Below are 14,572 nucleotides of genomic sequence, written 5' to 3'. Positions count from 1 at the left end.
AAAAGCCCCTACTTACGGGAAAGATCTCTTCATATGTGGGACCTTTGCTGGCTGGGAAATGCTGTGCACATCACTCTCTCAGCAGTAGCAAAAATGAAGCTAAGAATTATATACACACAACACCCTTTGGATTTAACTGGGTCATGGCGTTGATTCCGGTGTGTGAAGATCTCAAAGCAACCTGCTCCTGTTCTGCTGCCTCTCACCACACACATCTTGGTGGTGACCAAGCTTGCTCCTCAATCAGCAGACAGAAGTTGGGTTGAAACAGCAGCAGGGATCCAACAGACAGGATTTCAGACAGGATTTCCTATGTGTTCACATAGTTTTCAGAGAACTGCAAAGCAGAATCACGTTTGCCACATAAATTATAATCTAATTTAATTAAATGTAGGTCTAACATGTAAAATTCACAACAGTCACACCTCGTTTTCCATTTCCTTGCAGCTTGGGGCGTAGTGGGTCCATGGATCAGTGGGAAGGCCACCTTGTAACACCGCCTGTGTCCTCCTTCCCCCGTCTTGATCCTTCTCCGTCGCTGACTGTAATAGCAGAGACTGTAATAGCAGAGTTTGTCTGCTGAGCTGTCCTTAAATCCCAGAGCACTTAGTGCTAACAACGCTGTAAGGCACTGAGCACAGGTTTCATCACACCTGAAAATGAAGCCTCACCAAGTGTCCATCATGAACACCGAGCTTTCAAGTGTCACGCATCCTTTGCAGAGTTTGTAACACCAATGTCAGTTTGTGAACCCTTGCTCCCTGTAAATAAAACATGTACAGTTCCACCAAAGAGGATTTTTTTAAATTTAATTTTTTTTTTTTAAATGGCAGTTTCCCATCCAAAGGAAAACTGAAACACATGAGATGGGAGGCTCTCCCTGGGAAATGTTAGACTGGAGCCAGCCAACAGATCTTTATGGTGTCAATAATGCACTTTTCAAAAAAGGAGTTTCTTTTTTCTCCTTCTCTGACACAACCTTTGTGTTCCCTGCTTCATAACTCATACCCCATTTCCTTCTGCAGAAGGATGCAACTGTCTCATTGAAAGGTAAGAGAGACTCTCCCAACCACTTTTAATGGTGAAGAACACAAGGTGGCAAACACATGGTAAAGTTTACAAGTAAGAAACCCTAAGGAATGTTTTCAGATCTTTACTATAACTGATTCCATTGCATCACTGGTTTTGTTACTAATACAGTCCCTTTACAGTCCCTTTCTGGTGGTGAGACTCGTCTCTGAAAAGCCATAAAAATTTATCTTGTTGAGCTTAATTATCCTTTTCTGCCTTTTGATTCTCTAAAAATAATGCCTCAGAGTGACTCAGTCCAGCCCAGGCACAGGCTCATCAAAAGCTGATTCGAAGGTCCTGTGAAGACAGTAAGACATGGGCTGCAGTAACGAGTAGAGAAACCACTGCCTCATGCCACTATCTCCTCTCCATCAGAACTCAAGATAACAAACTAACCTACTTTCAAACGAGAAACAGCATTTTGTAAAGAAAAAAACCAGACACTTGTAATCTCAATAGATCAAACAGTACAAAATTTACCAAAAAGAACCCAAAGCAACATCTTTCAGCAAGGTAACTTCTGCTTAATTCTAATACAACTGGCTTCTGATGCTGAAAGCTTTTCTCAGACCCCTAATAAGTATCTGTTAAAGAAGACAAAGATGCCACAAAAGGTCTCTGCACTGCTAGTACCTGGCAATAATTCTTCATAATCCTTTATTTTCACAAATGCCTGGGACTGAATGGACATTGATTTGCTGCCTGTTAACCTGGTTTTCTTTTAATCTATTGTGATTTCCTTTCCTTGCTGGTCAGGAGTATTTATAGAAGTGGTGCTGTGAGAGCTGTGAAGTGGGGTTGAAAAGCTAGCAAATAATATCAGATTTTAAAAGATGTTTTTTTAAAAAAAAAACCCAAACCATTGTGTATCTGAAAGCCCCTTGAAGAGGTAACATTTGAAGCTATTCTTCTTATTGAGATTTTTCAGGTGCTGATAAAACATTTTAAGGGTGATAGATGAGCCACATGGCAAACACATCCATTGAGATAAGACTATTTAAAGCTCTAAAAACTAATAGCTGGAGAGTCGTTTCGCTAATAGACCTGATATTTCCTGCCTCCAGTAGGATAATTTTAGAAAGAGACAGGCAATGCTACAGGTAATCAGGAAATCCTATCAGGATATCTCCCCATATTCCTCACTGTCATGCTGAAATGTATAATTCAGTTTCCTCACACTTTCAGACAGCAAATAAAGTGAAAGAAAAAAGCAGCCCCTTTTCCTTCCCCATGCCAGTTCTCTGCTTCAATTTAAGTATTTAAGGAAAAAACCCAAAACCTAAAATGAAATCAGTATGAGAAAACCAACTTGTGGAAGACCTCATCACAAGGGAGTTGACAGAAGTACTCTCACAAACCATGATTGTTGTAACATCAGACCACAGCCAGGAATGGGGAGAATTCACAGCAGCAGAACCAGAAGCCACGAGTAGATGTGCAGATGACTCACTCATCTGTCCTTTTCTGGTTGCCCTATGGGCTCTCATTTTGTTCAATCATCACTGCGCAACTTCCACGTCAGCTTCAGCAGACAACTGTAGACAATGGATTCACACCTCTGTAGAAAACTGCCAGCAGATATCCCCCTTCATTTCTCTTCATTTCTCTTCTTCTGATTGAGAATGGCATTTGGCAGAAAACTAATAAATGTGAACCTGACAGGACATGAATGGTTTATAAAGGAAAGAAAAAAGGTGGATGGAAATACGCATCACAACCTAGAAAAAAGGAAGGAAGAGGTTGGCTTACCTGTTGCAGGAACTGTCACTGTGTAGAGACTGATGAAAGCACACAGAACATTGCCTTTAATCAAACCTAAGCAAATTAACATTGCATATTCCCAGTCTATACAATCAATTGCTTTTCCAGAAGTCACTGACATGGAAACGAGAGATCTGTCAGAGTCCTCACTTGCGTAAAACCGCAAGTTGATTCTGCAACCTGTTTGCTAAATAAATTCTTGTTGCTGCAGAAGAACATGGCCTTAATTAGCATTGGTTAAATCAGGACCATTTCTTGAGCTAGATACTCTCATACATAATCTAGAGACACCGAGAGCACTTAAGTTACAGTAGCATTAATGTAATATAGTGCATCGACACCACAGCAAGAATCAGATCTCTACCTTTCTGAACAATGCCAACATGCAGCCAGCTCCTTCCTACATCAGGATTCCTCACCATCACTGGACTTGATCTCACATTGCTCAATCTGAATTTTTAACCTGAGTCCACGTAGCAACCGTGCAACTTGAGCCAATTTTTCTGATTTTTCTTTAAACACAAAACACAAACCAACTGCACCGTGGGGGTACCAGATGAGCATCAACAAGACTAGATTTGGCCTACATTGCAAAAATACATATAGTTTAAAACCATACTTAGTTTCATTTCACTTTTAAGTTGACATTTTGTAGCTTGATGAAAAGAAAACCGAACATGTCTCTCCTTCCAAGGACATCTGAATACCATTACCTACATACAAACTCAAAACAACATCAACACTAGCACGTTTTCAGCACAACAGAATGACCTTTATTCTTAGGTGGGATCTGTGTATTTCACTGACAAAAGCAGTGAATGTTTCAACATGACCTACCAGCCATTTCTGGGGGATCAAAAAGGGATGGGACAGCCAGAAGGAGAAATACAACAAAATACATATGTGTGCATCCACAGCTCTCCTCCCACGTATACACACGTACCCTCTTTCTCTTACATTTCAATGTGGCATCTTGTGTATTTTCATTAGTTGCTTGGCAAAGAATGGTACTATTCCATATCTTGACTGGGAGAGCCAGCACCTGGTACCTCTGTGCATCAAACAACTTCTTTTGCATGTGGCATCAAAAGTTTCATGCCAGCAAAACACTTCAACCTACCCTATGCATCACCCCAACCAGTAGATAGGTTCCACTGAAACAGAAGGTGGTTTCAATCGACATATTTTGTTGGATGAAGGCTTTGCTCTCAATTCTGCACATATTACTAATAAGTTTGGGGGCTTCTTACTTTCAAAATCATCACGCACATTTTTCCCTTGTTATCTTACTTGAAGAAGAAAATGTGAGCAAAATTAATTACAGCTGCTCACGCCACAGAGATACTCCAGCTTTGGTAGCACTGCATGGCATGGTCTCTCCCAGGAACGTGTGCTTTTACAGGAAGTGTCCAAAACACTTACTGGTTTGGGATGCTCATCCTAAAACACCTGAAAAGAGGCCAAAAACTGGGAAGCAGCAATTAAAAGCACCAAGACAAGTATTTGCAAGACAAGAAACGCTTCAGGGTGTTTAAGATTAGTTATTCCCCAAATTGAGGCACTTTTCTTCTTTCCCAGATAACCTCCACTGTCAAAAACACTGGTCATAACAGACACAGAATTAGCACAGAAGAGCAAAAGCTATGAAACAAACTTACTGAAATGACACCTTTTTAAAATGTTTTTATTCATAACAGTATTACATGGTGTGTTACAGAAATTAATGGAAATTTTCTAAAAATTGGTTGTTCTTTTTTTTTTCTTTTTGTTGTTGCTGAATGCATCATACAGAAAGTTAAAAATAACGTGTCCGCATATGTTAACAAATGGTCATTATCTGAGGTAAGGTTAAAAGTAGGTTTAGAAATGTACTGCAACAGTCATTTTATCTTTCTCATCTTTATTAAAAAAATATGTGTCAGAATGCAGAAATAAAAATGAATGAAACCCACGAAGTAAACATTTTTGCAAAGGTGCCCAGTACGTTATTAGATGAAAAGTTTCATCAGACACTTGGATGACTACGATCTATCAAAATATATTTTCATGACAGGTAAAGATCAAGAACCTACAGGGGATGATAACAGGATGGCTGGTGGGATTCCCTGGTTTTTAAATTTAAAGTGACGAATTTAGTGCTAGTGAAGGATGAGGAATTAAACAATTGCACAAGCTGGATATTTTAGTTATCTACAATACTGGTACAGTGCAGAGGCCTTCAGGTCCTCTCAACTCAGCATCTCAACCATGACAAGGATGATCTAATCGTGTGACAAGAAGATTCAGAACTTGCTTTTTATTTATGAGCGTTGGTAAAGGTAAGACAAAGGTCCATGGTGATGGTCCAGCCGTCTCTTGCGAGACACTAAAATCCCAGCCTCATTCCCTCGGCACCTATTCGTAAATGATCTGCTTCCTACAAATACGATGTCAATGGATCCTCTGAGACATAAATCTCTTCTTTTTCTCTCAATGTTTTACCCCATAACCAGAAATGCACTGATGAGACTAAACCTCAAATGTCTATGATGAACCAAAATTCTCTTCGTGGTTCCATATATAGGTCAAAACCCAAAAGAGCCGCTGAGGAAGAAAGTAGCACCACTGTGCAAATTAGGAAAATATGCTTAAAGAAATGTCCTTCAGAAATGCTTTTACCTCTGCTAGTAATCCTGAAACACTCAATCCGCCAAGTTTGAACTTGTCTTCTCCAGTTAGAAAACTTGATCTTTCTTCTGATGGGAAAATTAAGATCTGCTACAAAGCTGTTTGCACATGACTAAGGAATAAGCATCAAATGACCGTGAATGGGGATAAAAGTTCTCTTCTCTGCAGGGTCATTAGGTCTATTCACAGCTAATTTTTCATTCACATACATTCTGTAATGCACATTTCTCTAATTTCTCTAATTCAAAATGAAAGACTGGAATCTTGATGTGAGATTTGGTTGTACATATCAACAATCGCCACCCCAGTTATTCTGTCTTCTAAACCATTTTTAGCTTATAATAGAGATGAAAGAAAGTAAAATATTTGTAACTCCAGGTCTATTTTAATCATGACAAAAATGTAAATCCTAACGCGTCCATTTCAAAACAAAATCTGCACAATAACCCTAAAAACTGATTAATCATTTGATTTCTTGAACCTTTTTTCTATTTTTAAAATTTTTTCTTTTTTTTTTTCCTTTTTTTCTTCTTTTTTTTTCTTTTCTTAGTGTTAAACCACTAAATTCAATATACTGTAACTGCATAGGAACATCAGGAAAACACATTTGACCTGTATAACAATTCTCTGTAGGGCAAAAATATATAGATTCTTTATGAAAATCATGTGCTAAACATATGAACCCAAACACTGCACTTTTGCTTCATAAATGTAAAAAAAGGAAGTTTTAAATTCTCTTGTTCTGTGTGTAAACAGTTTGATGACGTCTATGCAGAGGTTCTGGAATCGCAAAGGGATGTCAATGAAATGTGATTTCTTGCAAGTGGAGTATGTCCCTGTGAAAACTAGACCATAAAATCATGTGTTCCCATTAATTTCACTAGTCGCTGACAAGCTGGTTGCTTTTGGCAAACGCACTTGAGCTTCAGCCCATTATCGTTAAGCATGTGAAAAAGACGTATGTGATGTGAGAACCACGAATTGGGTTTGCCACACCCTCCCAAGCACTGCAACTTGCTACCTTCTCTACTGTGTAATGGCATTAGTAAAAGAATTTTTGTAACATTTATATTTACAAAAAAAAACAAAACACCTGGCAATTTTCATTCGAACTCCTTAAAGCCATTTCCCCCTTAAACATTTAAAGAGTTTAACAGTAAGATTTTTTTCTTTTTTCAAGTTATAAAATAAAAATCCCATTTGATTTTTCTGATGTACAAAAAGTGATAAAGATGAACAATTTGATCACAGAATCAGTTTGTTATTCCAAAATCCATGCCATCCTTGTCCCATCTGTAAAGTCCGCTTCATCCAAATTCCTAAACCAGAATCACACCAGTATTATTTGGCAAATGATTTTTTTTTTCATCAAAAATGGCACACAGAGAAGAAAACACTTGTCTGCATAGCATTACAGCAGCAAGATAGTGAAGAAATAAAAATATTCCTTTTCTGCACTTTGTTTAGAGTTTCCTAGGAAATACCGACTTTCTTCTTTCCTCAGTGGGACTTGATGTCCTTTTCTTTACCCACAAGACGAGTATTCAAACAGAAAAGCAGCATTTCTTCCTCATGATGAACTTAAAGGTCCATTTGGCAACGTTTTCAGTCAGGACTGATAAACAACGGAGTTTTATTCTGTGGTTTCAAGTTAGGAATCGTTTCCGCAGGAGGCATTTTGCTCTTAGATCCATCACTCAGACAAAACTACAGAATAAGAAATACATAAAAAAAAGAAAGAAAAGAAAAGACAAGACACTGCCAGTACTTTTTGTTTGTTTAAATATGCCTACACGCAGGGTGAGGATGGGAGAAAAAAAGTCAGGATCAGCCTGATGTAAATGATGATGAAAAACATGTCATCGTGACATAAAAAGTGCCGATTTGTGCCCAAAAGGCTGTTGAATGATAATGCCACTGCTACATACAGACTCTGCTTTTTGCTCAAAAGGAAAAAAAGAAGAAAAAAAATAAATTCTAAGCCTCAATAAATTCCAGATGCTCATTATTTATACGTGGCACACGGAAGATAACAGATGTTGAAAAGAAGACCGAGGAGTAAGATTTCCTAGTCTGGATACCCATGACTTGTGGGGACGGGGCTGGACTCATGGTATGAGAAGCAGGAAGAGTTTTTACTTTGTGCTGCCATAGGAATCTGCCATCGGTTGCCAAACAAACCAAAAAAATGAAGTCAGGAACACTCGTAGAGCCAGTCCAGGAGGGCAATCATCTCTCCTTGTCAGACAAAAATCAATCAGAAAAAAGCACGAAAGCCAAAGGCCTGCCAGGTTGTTGGGTTTCGTTTGAGTCTTGGAGCACCACAAGCCTGTAACAATGCTATTTCTTAGGTCTGTTGATCTGGGCGTAGAGAGGTTCTGCTTCCTGGGGATAACAAAAATAAAATAAGCAGAGATGTCTCCGGACAGTTTTCAAACCATTTTTAGAACATCTGCTTGAGAACAGCAATACCTCCCGAGTCAAAACCCAAAGGGAGCGTTTGTTTTCCGTGCTGCCTTGAGTGATCACAGCACCCCAGCTGAATTGCAAAGAAAATACGACATTATTTCAGAAAATGAATGCTTACTACCAATTTCCTCTTCCAGCACCGGCCGCGCACTGATCCTCAGGAGGTATTGCTGTGCATAGACACATGAAGAAATGAAATGATATTGATATGACTAGATGTTTCCAAGTTTACAGGCCAGAAATGTAGCTGGTGTAAAAAGCTGTTACTGGAACCGGGCTGAGATACCCCACACACACCCACCAGCACGACGTAGCCGTGGGTTTTACCCACCTCACAGAGAAAACCACTCGCAAGCAGAAACCGCTGCTGAAAGCTGAGCTAATGAAGCTGTGATGGGATTTAAAGAAACAATATGAGTTGCCCGTGAAGGGTGAGGAAAGGCAGGTCTGTGCAGTTTGATTAGGAGTCTGTAGAACCATTAGTACAATCATTAAAGCTGGGAGGAAAGCATGTCGATTCGCTAGCAGATAGTTTCTTGGGAATTTCCTGGCTGGGGGAAGGGGGGAAGCAGCCTTGTTCTTCATAGGGTTGCTTCATAGCTGACACCCTGTGCTTTCTTAATACTATGTTCATCCTGGCTGCAGTGGGAAGCAAACCATCCATGGAGCCTGGAATCCATTCTACTTCATTTCCAGAAACTAATTTATTAAACTAAGAATGACATCTAAAAAAAGAACAAGACAGGCAGAAAGGCTAATTAATGCCATACTGCATTAACTCTCCACAGCTTGATAAATATTCAAATACCATGCCAGGACGTTGAATTTAACCAAGTTAGAGTCAACTCCTGCTACAACAGCATCAGCAGAAGCTGACTTTGAACAAAAAAACCCCATCTGGAAGCTGGCAAATCACTGGGCACTGCAGACCACAGAAACGTCTGGCAGGGGAGGGATGGCACAGGATTTTAATCGCTGCTTATAAAAATAATGCTGATGATAGACAAAAATTTACCATCCAGTGGCCCAGGCTGTGCCCTGTCCCAGTGCCCTGTCCCCTATCACTGTGCATCTCGTGTCAACAGTGGAGCAACACAACAAATCCAAAAATATGACGTGCATCTTCCATGGTAGAAAAAGTTGAAATGACATTTCTGGAGCTCACAGAAAGACTCCTGTTTCCCTATCTCCTGGAGCCCTGAGTACACCACGAGCATTACAAGAAGATGAGAGAAATCCTTTGGAATGATTAAGTAAAGGCTGCTGAAATTATCCCCAGCAAGAAGCAAATATATTTTGTGACCTTGAAAAACTAAAGGTAATCAGAAGAGACCACTGAGAGTAAATAACTACATTCCACATACTCTGTGTTAAGTCTACCTATGCCAATTTTCACATCCTGCATACACGAAGCTGGCAGAATCATCCATCACAGCTAGTTCAGAGAAAATCTGTACTAATTAATGTGGGAACCTGACACACACCGGGCCATTCTTCAGGCATTTGTTGAACCTGAGGTGATTGCAAAGGGAAGCGAAAAGGAAGGAGGAGAAGAAAAGGGGAGGGAGGGAGAACATCCCGTTGAAACAAAAGATGTCAGTTTTTCAAATGCCTTCGGGGGAAAAAAGAGCTTTTCAAAATGTCAAGCAGCCTTGTTAGAGCTGTCCTCAAATATCTTTCAGATATGCAGATGTGCCTAAGTAACAGGTGTCCTGAGTGTCACTGAACTTGACACACTTAGAAGAGGAGGAGGAGTCCATCATCGGTCATCAGCACTTTTGACAAGGTGTGAGGCAGCCTTTGGAAGCAGAAACGTCTTTTATCCATACCCAAAGTTCATCTGAACATACACTCCATGTGGCAAAGCCCTGCAGTTCTCACCGACTGGAGCAATTTTTCTTCCCATAGACCAGAGCATTTTGTATGAAAAGTGTGCTCTTACATCTTCCCCCTTCAGATGTCTAAATGAGAAATTAATTGCAGTAATTGCATGCAATCTTCTCAGCCAATTTTTGTTTTGTGTGTCAATGACTGAGACTTGTTTCCTGATGTTTTGAGATCATTCAAGCAGCACATCTTGCCCGTAGCCCAACATTGCAAATGGTATCTGTGAAGTATTGATAATGATGCTCAAGAGAGCAAAAAAGAGCAGAAAGGGACAGAAAAGAGGCAAAAGGAGAGTCAAGTGCTGTTGACTTTATGGATTGCTTCTCCTCCCATGCCTGGCATGGGGGGGGGGGGCTTCACCAAGCGTTATTGTGGAGGGTCTTAGAAGCAGAAACAACCCCCTGTTTTGACACACAGTCCACACAAAAGTTGCAGGGAATGTCATTTAAAGACAGGTGAGCCTCACTCTTCTCATGGCATCAGAATCATCTCACTGAAATCGTCCGCTTTCTACTTCCTACCACTGTGGTAGGAACTGATCCGGAGGGAAGGAAATGAAAGAACAGGTCTTTGTCAGAAAGAAAAGAAAAAGAGGAACAAATAAAATACCCTAAAAAGCTTGTAATTCACAGAAAAGCCCCAAATCTCAAAGCATTTTCCTTTAAATATAGTATTTTCTATGGGATTGGCCCAGAAGCACTTTTAATGTGCTTTCATCAACCCACAGGCAGAAACAGAGATGCCAACTGGCAGCACCTGTTTTTTTTTGCTGTTAAATCCTACTTAAAGGCATCTATCAACTTTGGGGATACACACTTTCTGGCAGATGTTTGAAAAGTAAATGTTTTCCTTTCTGTTGGGAAGCTGCTATCGGAGGAGTGTTTAGCTCTATTCTCACATACCAACACGGCTCTTTACGCTGACTGGTTGCCTTTAAATAACGAGGTACTGCATGAAGAGGGTATGAATGTTCAGATCCCTGACCTGGAAAGTGACAGGTTGCAGGAAGGGACCAGAAATGTCTAAATATACATGCCTGGAGTTACACAGCTAAATATTTAGGAAGCTACAGGTATGTTGTGTAAATGTTGAGTTATGAACTCTCTTGGAATTAACTGCAAAAGCTGCCAGAGAGGAGATTTTTCCCTGTGCATGCTACATTTACACAATCCAGAGACACCTCACACTTCAAATCAGTTTATCCTTCCCATTTTAAGGAACTTTTTGCACAATAAACGAGATTGTAGGAAACAGTAAGTATTTCTGGTATAGTACACTACTGCATGAGGCAACAAGGTTGCTAACAGTTCTGAATAACATTATGTAAATACTAGAGGTAAATTTGCATCTGATTTCAAGATATTAACATCTGCTCCCCAGCAGAACTGAGCAGTGGAGAACACCTCTTGAAAGATTCAGCACCTACTTGGGCTTGTGTAGGCGAGCTCATTCACAAAATGTAACATAGGACTCGGTTAGGAAGAAACTACTTTCACCCTGGCAGTCCTTTCATCATTGTGAGGCACCCTGCTATGTGCAAGGCTTCAGGCAAGATGTACTGAATTGTAGAGGTGAGGCCCGCATAGATTTCTTTGCCCTTTACAATAGATTCTCAGCATCAGTTTTGCTCCTGGCTGACTGATCAGAAAGGGCAGGCTCAAATGATAAGAGTTTCATGAAATAAGTGTGCTGGAACGCCGGCCGGAATGAGAATCTTGTGCTGGGGATGCAAGTGAAGGGAACGGGAGTGCAACACGTCTCCTCTATCGCATGCTGACTCAAGAAAATAGGACAGAGGAAACTTGGCAAGCAGGATTCAAATGAAACATCTCTGGTGATAAGACAGGTAATTCCTATTGGCCCACTAACAGCCAGTGGCTTTGCTTTGGTAATTTTAATTGCTGTTAGCCTCTACTAGCAGCATAAATACAGCAACCTTTGAGTTTGGGATTGTGACTGGAGAGCACCTCAGTTCTTACTATCAACCCACCTATGAACATTTCCTAGTCTTAAATATCTCATTTAAATATTAGTGTTTCAAAAGTCCCTGTCATTTTAGTCTCCAGATGGATGCCACACATCCATAAAATGACAAAGCCACGAGAACTACTCAGAAAGATGAAGCCTGCTCCATCCTGGTCCTTCAGCAAAGAAACACACCTATTACTTCTGGGTCCCAGCAAAAGAGTAGCCACACAATTGTACTTTCCATATACACATCTGTCAATTCTCCTTCAGAACTTCTGAACTCAATGTCCAGTTTGAAGTTAACTGTTAAGAAGTCTCAGAGATACGAAGTTACTGCAGGTGTCTCTTATAAAATCAGTTGTTGTGCAGAAGACATGGAAGTTTTAAGTGACATCCTTACAGAAAAAGCTAGGAGAGCTAATTGAATTCCTGGATTGCCAATCCGCCGGTACATGGCTCTATGCAAAGCTACACAGCGTGTTGTCTCTTGTTTAGAGGACGAAGTTGGAGACATGCAAAGGTACCTGGCTACTTCAAGTAGGCTTGGAGACATTGGAAGAGGTGAGAAACCTGTGTGTGAGCTGGTTGTATTAAAATGGATAGCTCAAAGGGGATTTTAGCAGCAGAGAGGAATGCAAATCTGTAGGATGCCTCTGTTCACAGAGAGCAGCCTGGATTTCTCTGGTCTTGTCCCTTCAGATTGCCTGGGAATGCTGATGAGCAAAGGAGCAAAAGGCCTGCAATGACAATTTTAGGATTACTCTGGAGCAAAGCAGCTATTCCCAAACTGGGATCTCTTTCCAAATGCACAACCCTATCTATTACTTCTCTCTCAGGTTCACAACCCTGCACAGTGCTGTGTCTTTCATTTGAGAACGACAGCTCTAGAGCTTATGGTGAGAACAGGTCACCTATAATCATTATGATCTTCTCTTTGGATTCTGTTCAGTTCCTGTTGAACCCGATGAACGATGGTAACAGATTCTTCAAATAGTGTCTTTGGTATTTTGAGCAGATTCAGATTCTTCATGCAACAGAAGTGGGCAGAAAGGAAGAGGAAGTTGCAGAATCAGCTTAAAGTGTTCTCCTGAGGCTCACCAAGTTCCCAGATAAGGTAACGTTTTTGTCTGTAAGTTGCTATTTTCTTTCAACTTCCTAATAGCAGCCCAAATAAAGAGTTATAGTAGTCCATCCTGGAGCTGACTAAAATTATTTGGAGCATTTATCACCAAGAATGGCACTCACTCAAAGATGGATGATGGCAATGAGCCACCAAAGTACCACCAAAAGCTGATAGACAAATATTCTAAAGAACTGTTGCTCTCCTGACAGTGCTGATAGCATCATGAAGGGTGTGACATATTTCGAGGGCTTATAATTGTCTGCACACATTTCACAGAACAACTAAACAACTTTTTGAGGAAGATCTGCTCTAGCCACAAATGTTTTGAAGGCTTCCTGAGAATCCCTCGTGAAAGACTGCCAGCACAAGTCTTGAACAGGGCAGGCTATCAATAGAGCTGTATTTGTTCCAGCCTTTAAAATGGATTTTATTGCAATAATTGTAGTGTCAAATATCTCCCTATTCTCTTTCAGAAGTTTCACCTTTTGCTGATTTGCCTTGAAGAACCAGTGTGTGTGGTCCATATGAAGTCAGATCACATTTGTGTTACCTGATCCCAGTATTCAGGCTGAATTTATTCTTTCCACAAATCAGGATGCTTTGTTAGGAGATTCTGGCCAATACAACCACGGGTCTCCAAAGAAACCTGACACCAGGGAGTCAAAGTTTGCTTTTTTCCCTCCCTTTTCTCATCATGCTCGAAGGCTCTCCTTTCTATAGCCTTTTCCTTACTTTTAATTGTGTAGCTTCAGTGGCTTCACCCACTGCTGAGGCTGAGTTAGGTGCTGAGGCTGAAACACCCCCAAGAACAGAAATACATGCACCAACAGGATCTGCACCTAACACCCTATAATTCATAGAATCACAGAATGCTTTGGGTTGGAAGGGACCTCAAAGATCATCTAGTTCCAACCCTCCTGCCATGGGCAAGGACATCCTCACTAGATCAGGTTGCCCAAAGTCCCATCCAACCTGGCCTTGAACACTTCCAGGGATGGGGTTTCCACAGCCTCTCTGGACAAGCTGTTCAGGCTGACTGGATGCACTAGTGCAAAGAGGATGATGACCAGGTGAAAGCTGCTCTGTTTAAACTTACTATTTTAATCCAAAATGTGAATAAGAAGAGATGTTTAACACATTTGGTAGAATTTCTAGACAGCAGTAGGGATTAAACATAAGTCAGCTGAAGATGGCAGTCTTATTACTCAGTGCTCTCCTCATCCCTTCAGGAAAATCACTATCCATCCTTAACACTGCTCATGAACAAAGGGAAAACAACCGAATGCAAACCTGCCTATAAATAGCTCTGCCAATAATTCATTTTATTTCACCTGTGAAAGTTGGGCCTGTCTGCTGCTTATCTCCAACCATAAAGGGACAAAAATGTAACAGATCCATAAAATGACACATGTACCTACTAAGAACTCATAGCTATTTGTAGCAGAGTGACTTATAGGAATGGCTACTGGTAGGATGAGGGTTTTGAGAGCTTAAGTTGAAGAGCGCAAGAGGAAGAGGGAAGAAATGGAGAAATGAAGATAGCAACCAAAAGATGCTGAATTATTTCTAAGTGAGAATAGGGAGTATCAGAAGGAGTCCAGAAACCCAATCGCTAAGGTACACTGG

At 40.6% G+C, this 14,572-nt stretch overlaps 1 protein-coding gene across 2 annotated transcripts in view; it reads right to left on the bottom strand.

The window, feature by feature from the left end:
* Positions 1–7,839: 7,839 nt before the first annotated feature.
* The window catches only part of DAB1 (DAB adaptor protein 1), a gene marked incomplete at both ends in the record, with an annotated part of 116,496 nt that continues 109,763 nt past the window's right edge, over positions 7,840–14,572 (bottom strand). Inside the window, one exon of one of the 2 annotated variants that reach the window (XM_084266256.1) lies at positions 7,840–7,884. In XM_084266256.1, coding sequence (XP_084122382.1) covers positions 7,840–7,884 — 45 coding nt within the window. Of the gene's footprint in view, positions 7,885–8,024; positions 8,139–14,572 lie in introns of those variants that run through there. The other variant, XM_084266255.1, reaches the window with a different exon arrangement.

This window comes from Gallinula chloropus, assembly GCF_964237585.1.
Source record: "Gallinula chloropus genome assembly, chromosome: 6".
NCBI lineage: Eukaryota > Metazoa > Chordata > Aves > Gruiformes > Rallidae > Gallinula > Gallinula chloropus.
This window is presented reverse-complemented; position numbering and strand designations above follow the sequence as displayed.